At 39.0% G+C, this 12245-nt stretch overlaps 1 protein-coding gene across 1 annotated transcript; it reads right to left on the reverse strand.

Annotated features, from left to right (window-relative positions):
- Positions 1-384: 384 nt before the first annotated feature.
- Positions 385-3143, reverse strand: LOC145778158 (uncharacterized). Its single transcript, XM_082589585.1, has one exon. The coding sequence runs from the start codon at positions 2920-2922 to the stop codon at positions 1933-1935; it is 990 nt and encodes a 329-aa protein (XP_082445711.1). The 5' UTR covers positions 2923-3143; the 3' UTR covers positions 385-1932.
- Positions 3144-12245: the final 9102 nt, after the last annotated feature.

A 12245-nucleotide genomic window follows, 5' to 3' on the forward strand; every position in this document is an offset into this window, starting at 1 on the left:
TGCCGTGGTAGTAAAACCACCCAAGGACCAGAGTTGGAAAAGCAGCGTTATCTGGCTGACACGTGCGATTGTTATCTGCTTAGTAGTAAAACACAACGTTTTGTCGCAACCAGTTTCCGATTGTAGGTATTGTGGGCCTAAAGCTTAAATCACTTGTGGGCGTAAAAAACTTCTAAGGCCTATTTAATGACTCGCAATGGGTGTATACTGTATATTAAACTTATTTTAACTAAACCTTTAGCAAGCTAATTGGCTGCTATCATTTCAAAAAATTAACCTTTTCCATAAGTAAGTTTCTTTTTATTTATGGTGGGCTTAAAGCAGAGACGTTGCACGGAGGCAATCGCTAGCTAAGCTAGTCTCCCAGCTAAGAAACAAGAAACATTTTATGTACAGCACAATTTTTTTCTACAACAAATATACTCTCACCAAGCAAGAATCATTTTGCGCCGATCACAACACAGTGAGTCAGTGACCACAAGCACATTGCACGATTGTGTAGGAAATTCAAAGCCAGTGCCGGATTTACTTAACGTGCATGTAGATCTCTAATCGAATGCGGACGAGCCACACTTAAACTACTATGTAAGCACATAAGAAAAACACAAGTGACAAAATTTATGATTTTTTGGCAAAGATCGTTGGACACGCCACTTAGCACAATCGGCACTGGTGGAAAGCATTAATACAAACAAGAAATAAGAAAGCGCATAATCAGGATAGTTCAATACAGTACAGAAAAATTTACACTTGAGTGAAGCAAAGTTCGGCAAGGAATTGTAACACATTTGTACAAACATTGATTGCCCAAAAAAAAAACATTTGTTTTTACGATAAAATCCAGGTTAACAAACATTAGAAAAGTTGACAAGTGTACAAAGAAACAAGCATCCCTGAAAACTGGTTCCAAGAAACATTGCGAGAGATTTGTAAACATGAAACAGTTTACACAGACAATAAATAGAATTACTATTAAAGGCCTTGTTCACAAGCAATAAATGCAGCAAGATAACTCTGTGAAAATAAAATCTCAACCGAAAAAAGTGATTGCTCAGATGTACCAACTATGTCAATGTTTTCCTTATTAGCACAAGCGTAGTTTCCAATTTTGTGCAAAAAAATAAAATTCAATTACAAGAGTAATAAATAATTATCAAATCTTTCAACAAGTGAAGTACTATAAGCCGTATTTCTGTACGAAAGGCCATACCTTTCACTAAGTATTGATATGAGAGGTTATGTCCCAACCCAGATTACAAAAGCCAAGATAATTCAATACTGTAATTGTGATAATGGTAAATCAATGTTAACAACACACGTTTCATTTCAACTGCAATAAAATATACAAATGTCATTCAAAATTTTAAATTTGTTAGTTTGAAATTCACATACAGTTTTGAACCACATATTGAGTGCAATAATCTGCAGCTTTATCACTGATAAAAAAAGGGTGTTTTGACCACTATTCAAAAGGGCTATTATCTTGCAAATACAATGCAGCATACAAAACAAAATCATACACCAATAGTGGAAGCATTGTATGGAAAGCCAGCGATTAGTTTGACATTTATGTTAAACATAAATTGAACATGGTTAGGGTAAGTCATGTTTTATCACATAGTACCAACTTGATACATTGGGTGTTAACATCGTACAAGGTTACAGTTGCTGCTAAATCAAAATATAAACAAAAAACACAGCTTTACAAATTTACACTAGACACAGCACCACAAAACACATAAACAAGAATGAAGATTACGGAGCTTCAACAAAAAGTAACCTGGGTTTGTACAAAAGTAGAAAATACACATTATGTATAGGAAAAAAGTTCTTGAGGCTTGCCTTGACTTTTTATTGATAAATTTACATTAATCTCACACAGTGAAATAATTCCAGTTCAAGAAAATAAATACACATGTCCACCAAGAAATATTAACTGCTTAATACAATATTATTGATGTCATTAGCCGGAATTTTAGCATCTGATGTTTCACCTGCGATTCTAAAGCTTATGGCATGATTGTATGGTACGACGATTGATGCAGTGGTTTCTCTTCCCATCCAACCACTTCCTCCTCTTTTGTAAAGAACAATGGTTGTTTTCGGGGCATAACCTAAAATAGCCCAAATAGAAGCAGTAGTTACATTACGCTGGTGAAGAAACATTATTTCTTCAACATCTTTACGATTGAAACTGAGTTCGGTACAGCCTTTGTAATCACCGACAAGAATTTTTCCTCCGTTCAAATTCAAAACATCCCAGGTTCCAATTTGATTTAAAGCAGATCTAATTTGGTCAATTTGTGCATAGGATAGCTGGCCACGCACAAAATATGGAATGAGAGGATCTGTAATAACTTCGCTGAAAGATTTTTCAAAAGATGTTACAAAATTGTTCAGTGTCGCATGTGTAATTACGCATTTGTCTTCTTTGATGGCTTCATCTATAGTGCAATGTTCATTGATTAAAATAACACGAGGGAAAAACTTTGACTCCGGCAAACATATTCCTGCTCTCAAAAGATGATTTCGTAAAATTTGTGCTTTTTTTCTTATCTCTGTTACTGGGTTGAAATATTGTACTTGCTGTGTGCTGTGTTTGTTGTCTCCACATACTTTCACTTGTTCCCAGTATAAAGGATCATGACAAGATTTGATTTCTCCGCCCCAATTTTTTATTTCAATGCAATACATACCATATGAAAAAATAACAACTAAATCTATTTCATGTCTTCGGGTTTGAAACTCATCAGGAACTCTCAAGGATCGAAAAATGTTTGAAGAAGTAAGACCAGTCTTTCTGAGTATGTCAAAGATCTTAGTTTCTGCTTGTCGGCCAGCAATTCTTTGCTGGTCATCTTCATGCTTTGTAGGAAAGCTTGCTTGTTGTGCTTGTACGAGACGATTTGATATTCCAAGCATAGTGTTCAATTCTAAACATAGCAACAGTAAACTGAAAAAATGACAAAAATAATATGTCTACATTACAAAGAGGTACTGAAATTTTAAGCATTCAAAATATGTTCTAACACTGGCTTCATCTATTTACCCATCTCATAAAATAGGTATGCTATCGCACACCCTAATTTACTCAATTGATTGTTTATAGATCAACAAACTGCACTGCAAATTATCCCAGATGGAAAAAAATCACATTTGTGAGTGTACGGTAATTTTGGTAGCTCTATAATATGTTTGTTTTTTCATTGTTTCATTTTTTTTCTTTGCTACTCCAAGGATTGAGGGACTCTGCCTTTTACCAGTTTTGAGCAGTGCCAGTGACTCAGGCTAGATATTTAAGCAGCTGTCGAGCAGCCATTGTATTGATTAGTCATTCTATTCACGCAGACCATGCACAGTTGCACACTGTTTGGCCCACAATAGATGGTGTAGTCTGTTGTGTGTTCTTCTTCTTTGGCGCACACATAAATCGTGCCATCCCCCATTAAAAAAATTGTTTTCAAAAGTTTTTTGTAAACATGAACATTAAACAACTAAAAAACAGATTGTCAGGCTGGTCCTGGCCTGATTGCTAGACAATGGGCTTTCCTAAACTCTGTAGCCTAAGCCTACAAATAATTCTTTGTTTTGTATAACGTATTGCCATTTGCCAGCAGCAATCTGTTTGCAGACATATTTTATACAAAATAAAACAGTATCGGTACCGTACCAGTATTTGCTTCAAGTTTAACAAAACCTAACAGTATATATATTTCAAAATTTTTATTTAATAGTTTCAATGATCTTAGAACTTCGTTCATGAATCTGAGAGTTTTTATTCGTGAAGATAACAAAATTTAATTGCTGATGCAAGTATAAGCTTTTTTATTTTCATTCATGATTGGTAAATACAAACAGTGTTTACTGACTAGGCCTATTATTAAAAAAAAGTTTTGAATGGAAACAAAGTTGAATCAAAACAAAAGATACCGGTAGCCCATTTATTAACAAAGACATTAATGATGCTCATTCTACGATGGATGCACTCAAGTGTTGTAAGCATTGTATTGTATTCTATCCAAAACCATCAGAGAGAGAGAAAACTTTTATTTTGTCTGTTGCAACAATAGCACGGTACAATCATACACAACATGAATAGAATAGCAGTAGCACCATAGCCATCTAGGTACGGTACCACAACAGACGGGAAGCATCATGTTTTGTTTTTCATGTTCAAGTTTTACAAGACATTTCGACACTTAGAGACTTCACTTAAGATAACTCAGAGCTAGCTCCATAGCACACACAACAGAATTTACATAGAGTCTCCATTTTTCGGTTTAGAAAGGCCAGATCTTCAAAAAAGTGCACTCTTGTTGGTCTTTCAATATAACAAATAAGCTCTTATCAAGAGAACTTTGGCACCAGTAGACCAAAATAAATCTTTCTAGAAATGGTGACTTAAATTACGTTACCATATTTAATGAAACACCGTACAATTCTTGTCAGATTTACATCAGTCGTATTCACAAACTGGTGTTGTTGTATCTTTCTTAGGTTTTTGTGGCTAGATTGAAATCTGTAACGATTGGTTAAAAACACTAGATACGTCACACTGACCAAAAGTGAAGCATGTTCTTTGTTTAGCTATGTCACGTGACCAAACAATGACAAGTCACTGCAGTGCGCACTGTGCCATAGAAATCTTACAACATGATTGAAAAATCCCGAAACAAATGCCAGGAGAGTGAGAACTGAGAAAACAAGCTGGGAAGCAAAAAATAAAAAAACGTTTCAACCATTCGCCAAATGGGGGCGAAAGCAATCAAACTTTTTAACGCTTTATTTTTTTCTCTTGTATTTTTAATGGCAAAATCGTCATTTCCGTGGGGTGACAATTGACTAGTAAACCAGAGTAGACCGTATGGTTGTCTCCCTGTCGGTATGGGAACTTGTGCATTACTGCATTGTGTATAACTTATTACTTGCATATTTCAAACATGTAGCCTACTATGTTCCTGTTACTGACAAATAAACCATTGATTGATTGAACTTTGATTTCATCAAAGGTTCCAATCTTTCAAATTTGGATAAATAATTGCAATGAAGAGTGGTGCAACAAAGATCGGCCGAGGTCCGTTTATTACGACCAACACTGTTGATGACGCACCCCGGCCGAATTTCTTCGCAATTATCTACAAAACAACTCTTGAAAACGTCACTTTTTTATGTTTACGAGCTTCGATGCATTTTTTTAATATTCCTTTTTTTTGCCATCTTAATTCTTTTTGAAAGTCTTGCAACTTTCAACAGTACAAAACTGCTTACTGCTTAGCCTACCTTGTTGACTTGTTTTCGGTTTCAAATCGCTTTTATATCTACCGTTTTTCACACGTCTGCTATGTTATTGTGTATTGTCTACCCAGGGCTTCTCAAACTATGGGTCGCGACCCCAAATGGGGTCGCGTAATGAAATTTTGGGGTCGTAATGAAATTCTAGTGCCGGTGGGTTGTAGTCTTGCCATGATGTCAATTGACCGCAACCGTCGGTGCGAACTGTCAAACAATAAAATATAATCAATCGCAACAATTGATGCATTGTTACGCTATCATTGCTGTAATGTGCTGACCAAAAGTAACCTTACCGCTCGCATTATGATTTCAGAGTAGCTTATCAACTAGTAAGTTATCTGAAGGAACGTAGACTAAAGTTTAAAGCAGTTACAAGATTAATTGACTATGGATCAGTAGTTAGGTTCCGTAGATTCATGCGGTAACAATTGCAAGCACAAAGAAAACAATTGATAAGTCAGAAAGAAAAAGAAAATATAATGATCAAAATGATCCGTTTTAATGTCATTAACGTGGATGTCCCCATAATGCAACAAAACTTTAATTGCAATAAAACTGTTGGTGTTTTATTTAAATCCAAGATGTTGAAACTTGACTATCCGATCATATATTTAAATGAAAAACGTATCTGCTTTGAGACCTAGTGAAATATTTAGGAGTAATAATTAACGACTTGCTATCCGATGATGAAGACACGAAACGGCAATTACGGTCGTTGTATTGTGCTGGAAACATGTTAAAAGCAAGGTTTTCCAAACGTTTGATTGCTGTTAAAAATGTGTTGTTTCGTTCCTATTGTATGCCTTTTTATGCCTGTCAACTATGGTGCAACTATCTTTCATCCAGTAATAATCGCTTACGTGTTGGATACAATAACTGTTGCAGAATGTTGTTTAATTTGCAGAGACGACGCAGCATCACCTCTGCATTCGTTGATAACAATACCACAACTTTTCAAGCTCTTATTCGTAAAAAATTATACCAGTTTGTAACACGATGTAACTTGTTTTCCAATCAATAAATTTATGAAATAATGCCAACAGACTGTTACTATCAATCTTTGTATGTGGTACAATGCAACTCAGCTCTTCGGAGTTGAGTATCTGCTGTGTTTCTACATTTTATGTTTGATTGTAAAATGGACCATGCTGAGTCTGATGTAAATAAATAAATACATAAATGGGGTCGCATAGAAATATATTTTTCAAAATGGGGTCGCAGAACAAAAAAGTTTGAGAAGCCCTCTACGCCGTGATGATCAGAAACAGAAACTAATGAACGAGGCTACATTGAAGAGACCCACAATTTTTCATTGGAAGGTATGTAAATATAGGTCACGGAGATGTGGGACTAATGGGACTAAATAGGTTTCTTTTCGGGCGTGTTTATTGCACAGTAGGCTAGCTACTGCAAATCTTTTAAGTGAAGCACCACTTCTTAGCCTATGCTAGCCTACAGGGCAGTAGTTCTCAAACGGGGAGAAGTCCCTTTCCAGGGAGGAATTATGGGTGTAATTTTAACTGAAGAATTCTTGTTTGAGTTGACATTGGCTTGATCAATTAATTACACCACTTTGTAGGCCTAGAGTGGTTTAAGTAAGCTTAATATAGTCGCTCTATCTTTTTCTGTATCTCCTTAAGCTATGTTGTGTGTTGCTTTCCCCTGTGATTGTCAAAAATGAGAAACAATTAAGCTAAAGATTATGGTAGCCTATTTTTTTCAAAAATTAATTGGTGGCCTACTTGAGGCCCGTGACGAGGGAACTGTGTGTTTAATTTGTTTCTCAAACAATTCCCCTCATCACGTCATCAAAATAGGCCATCTACAAGTTTTAGTTGTAGTCCATTAAATTTATTGTGTTGACTGCAACGTTTTATCTGTGTAGGCTACGATCATTATAGTCACCTACTCACCTTCTGCATTTAGTTTACTATAGTCTAGCCCAGGGGTCCTCAAATACTGGGTCGCGACCCAAATTTGGGTCGCGAGACCATTCACAGTGGGTCGCAAAACGGTTTAAAATTACCATAAATATAACTTGTATGGCAAAAATAAATACAATCATAGTCTTTGATGTGCTGAGTTTCGTACAATTTGGTAGGCTACAAGAAAATTTATACTTTCGATTGTAGTACAGTAGTTAAGCCCACGGTTATAGCCTATATATAGCCTAGAAGACAGCTTGAGCCAGGGCATGAAAACTCTCTCAGCTTAGGCTATCTCCAGAACTGGCGACTGAAACTTAGCCAAAACAAAACTTTGGCGGCAGCTTTCCACCTATAGCCTACAATCGGGAAGTTGATCGTGAGCTACATGTTCAGAATAATGGAAAACCTCTGACCTTCTGCCCCGAACCAGAATATCTTGGGGTGACACTAGACAGATCGTACACATACCACCACCATTTGGTGTCACTGTGCAAGAAAATGACATCCCACGCTGCACTACTCAAGCGCCTGGCAGGCCACAGCTGGAAGGCGAGGGCTGACACTTTGCGTATAGCAGCCTTAGCCATAGGTGGGCAAAGTTACTTTCAAAAGTAACTGAGTTACAGTTACTTGGCCAAAATAGTAACTGAGTTACCGTTACAGTTACCGATTTTAAAAAGTAACTAGTTACCGTTACTAGTTACAGTTACTAGTTACTTTCAGTTACTTACAAATCTGAACATAAAATTCTGCATCTGGCCAGCTCTGCATGCAAGTCCAGTTTAACCGCAATGTTTGATATATAGTGTTAGAGCCATCCATGCTAACATAACAGCACAAATACAAAACCAACAAGGTTTTATTTAAAAAAAATACTCAGTGGCTTATATGTTTATTTCCTTTGAGAAATACGAGCATTTCAAAGTGCTCGTCACTCAGTAGTCACTCAGGCCTGCCCTTTTGGGCTTTAAAATGTCCTTGCCCAATCGTCGTCGTCGTGTGAGCCTCTGGGGCCGAGAGTCTATCCTTTTACCGGCCCAGATTCACAATGTTCCCGGACTACACTGGAAGGCTACTAGAGAGCAGTCAGTCTTTGGTTTCATCATTCATGACACGCAGACCTTCCACTCCGTTAGGTGGCTTGAAGATGTTACAGTCATTGATGATGTCCGCCCCGATAGTTCAATTGGTTAGCGCGTCACTTCTGGAACGAAGAAGCTTCAAGATCAAGCGACACTGGTTCGACTCTCAGGGCATGCGCTTGAGCAACGCACGTTGAGGACTGCTCTCTATTTAGTGGCATCTAATAGATGGAATAATTTCCCAGCAACAAGACTTCAACAATCGGAAACTTCACTCTGTCAATCTCGGTGACCGGGCCTGCGTCAGTGATTGAAAGCCTTTAGTCTACAAGTATGCGAAACTGCCAGGATTAAGTTCTGCAAGAAGCTTTCCCAGTCCGAGGATAAAGATTTAATCAATCAATGATGTGGTCTGCGGTCTGTTCCTCGGCACCACATTCACAGGAGGAGGAAGAGGCCATTTCCCATTGGTGCATGGTTGAGCGGAAAAGCCCGACGCCCGTACGGAGACGGTTGAGGCGCACCCATGCCTGTCTTGGTAGTGTCAGGTCAATAGAGAGTGTGTCGGGGATGAACGAATAAAGTCTGGTGATGAACAAGTGCTGCAATGAAAACAATATTTCTACTGCAGCACTTGACGGAATGGGAGTGTTATGTTTTTAAAACAGTTTTTTCATCGGTCCAATTGTGAATCTGGATCCGCTTAACTTGTTCTCAGGGTCCGCTTCCAAATACTCCTGTAACAGATTCAACGCGCATTGCTTTCTTTTCTAAGTTTTTGCGTAAAGTGGTGCAAAAAGTCCTCCGTGGCTCTACCTACCACCATCCACTTCAGTGTCGCTGCTACTCCCCTCTTCAGCAGAGCAGTTTGCTTCTTCAAGTGCCTGAAGCATGTTCTGTTTTATTTTGGTTTTCCATTCAGCATTGTCGCTTAATCATCAGGCATTAAACACGGATAAGTCTAAATTGTGGGTGGAATGCAGTCGCTGTCCTCGAACCAATGACCAAATCTGGTTTGTATTGCTTCCACAAGAACGTCCATCAACGGCAAGCAAACAGCAATGCTGTTGCTCTGGTTTTAATGTCAGATAATCTTTTTAGAGGCATTGCAAGCGTTACACTAAATGCAATAAATTTCAACTTCTTGAAGGTAACTAACTAACTAACTGACTATAAGCATCAACAAATTGCTTTTAATCGCTGCGTGTTTCTTGATGGTTATAGTCATTAGTCAGTTACCTTCAAGAAGTTGAAATTTACTGCATTTTTATAAATATTTTCAGGTTCCTGATGAGGGCTTAAGTTAAACCGAAAATGTTTGACTGTTAAACTCATTTGTAAATATGTACAGTAAAATATATTATTATAATGCTCAACCCTGTTGTATTGTTGTGTCTTGCCTGTCTTTGGTACATATTGATTAATCGCCAAAAACAATTAATTTAGCCAAATCAGTTATCAAAAATTGCCAAAAAAGAGCCAAATCATAAATATGAAGCTAAACGACTTAAAAAATCGCCAGATTTCTGGACTTTGGCGATAAATTCGCCAATATGGCAACCCTTCTCCACCAAACCACAAAACAAAAGTAGAACCGCGCATGCGCATTGCGCAGTGCTGCGCCGCTACCTGTGCGAGAAAAATGCATTATTGCGCAAAACGCAGCAAACACGCACTAAACAAGACACAAACACGTGCAGAGAAATAAACGGCAATTAAAAACTAAAATTTCAATACAAAAGTAACTTGTAACTGTAACTGTTGAAAAAGTGCTAAAATAGGAACTAGTTACCGCGTTTCGTTACTTTTGGAAAATAGTAACGAAGTTACCGTTACAGTTACTCAAAAAGTAACTAGTTACAGTAACTAGTTACTTTTGTAACTAGTTACTGCCCACCTCTGGCCTTAGCCCTTGTCTACTCTTCAGCAGAGTAGCCTACTGTGCACCTGTTTGGTGCTGCAGTGCACACTGCCATAACATCGGCACTGCCATAAACAGCGCCCTGCGCACAGTTACCGGATGCTTGCGTCCCACATCATTGGATAATTTTGCCATTCTCGCTGGCATCCAACTTTCTGAGCTTCGTCACGAAGAAGCCACTCTGTTTCTTAGCCGACGGGCACTAAAGCCTAATCATCTTCTCCACCACAAGATCTCTGCTTCCCAAAACCAGCACCCCAGTCGACTGAAGTCAAGACAACCATTCGTGCCAGCCGCTCAACTTCTGATCAACGCAGCAGATGAACTTTATCTCTGCGGCTACTTGGGCGGACTATAAATGGAATTTTGAAAGGAAGTCAAGTACCACCGGACTTCATTCGTTCATCCCCAACGCCGACACATGCCCCATCGGCCTGACACTACAAAGACAAGCATGGGTGCGCCTCAACCGTCTTCGTACGGGCGTCGGGCTTTTCCGGTCAACCATGCGCCATTGGGGAATTGGCCTCTTCCTCCTCCTGTGAATGTGGTGCCGAGGAACAGACTGCAGACCACATCATCAATAACTGTACTATCTTCAAGCCACCTAACAGAGTGGAAGGTCTGCGTGTCATGGATGATGAAACTAAATACTGGCTGCTCTCTAAAAGCCTTCCAGTGTAGTCCGGGAACATCTTGAGTCTGGGCTGGTAAAAGGATAGAGTAGACCCTCGGCCCCAGAGGCTTGCACGACGACGAAGCGCACGGTTAATAGGTCCACCCGCTTATTAAGCCCAATTTGGTCCATTCCGGAATTACTGAAGGTATAGGATAATAGGAGTGGTAGAAAATTGTCTCCCGCAGCCAAAATCGTCCGGTCCCGATGTGGCCTTAATAAGTGGGGACGACCGTATTGGAATTGATAATAATTTGCAAAGTGTTTTGCGCAAAATTATATGCTTCCGAAACGTTTGGGTCGCGAAGACTTCGAACGATTGCTTTTTGGGTATGGGCACCTATTTTTGGGCACCAAAAAGTATTTGCGGACCCCTGTTCTCTAGCCTACTGCAAAATTGGAATGTTTCCGCGGATTTCTCTGCTACACCGTGCAATCAAGCTACACTCTCTACCGCTGTAATATTGAAGTGTGCATGTAAATTTGGGTTAGGCTATTTTACAATGTAGATATTAATGACCTGTTTTAGCCTGATGCTGAGAGTTCGCTGTGGTAGGCTAATAGCGGTTTGCATTATTTCGTCATAGCACATGACTTGGGAACTATGTTTCAAGAGCTAACTTGCAGCACCAGGCTAAAACACGTCATCGATCATGCTGCTGAAAGCGAAACTCGATCTATCTATTACATAGATTTGGGATGTAGCCTATTACGTTACCTTCCCATGTGTGAACCGCAGCAATCCTGCATTTGGCCCACGTTTCTGCTTGAAGCGCACAAGCAGTGTAGACTATTTTGAGTTCTGTGGTTGCTATTCTGAGACATTACTTTGGTGCAATCGTTCACCGTTTTTCTGCTGTTGGTGTTATCATAGATGGTCATTGGTCAACCCTTTTCTGTTTTATCCGTGATGGAAGGGTGACACTTTGTTAATCCTAGTCGGGTGATATTAGCCTAGCCTATTCTGTTGTTGTTGAAACGGTGCTTATGCTTGACTTAAAGACAGCGTGCTCTGATCACTCCTTGCCAAGTAGGCTATGTGCCAAGGGTGTCGTCGTCATACCGACGACTAGTATATGAGTTAGTGGTTTGGACGACACTACACCCTCTACAATCGAAGAGTAGCCACTGTATTTGTAGGTCACTTAACATGATTCATTAATGTGCAATAATTGTTAGACCAGACCAACGGCCTATTAAGCTAAGTTTAGACTGCCGTGTAGTGTAGGCTAAGTGTTGTCAACTGCAGACGCACGCACCAATAAGGGGTCAACACTATAGAGGGTGCGACTGCGAGGATGTAAAATCATCAAGATTTGGCTAGTTATGAAATGACGTTAGAAGCT

Source organism: Aplidium turbinatum, chromosome 10 (genome assembly GCF_918807975.1).
Source record: "Aplidium turbinatum chromosome 10, kaAplTurb1.1, whole genome shotgun sequence".
NCBI classification, from domain to species: Eukaryota; Metazoa; Chordata; class Ascidiacea; order Aplousobranchia; family Polyclinidae; genus Aplidium; species Aplidium turbinatum.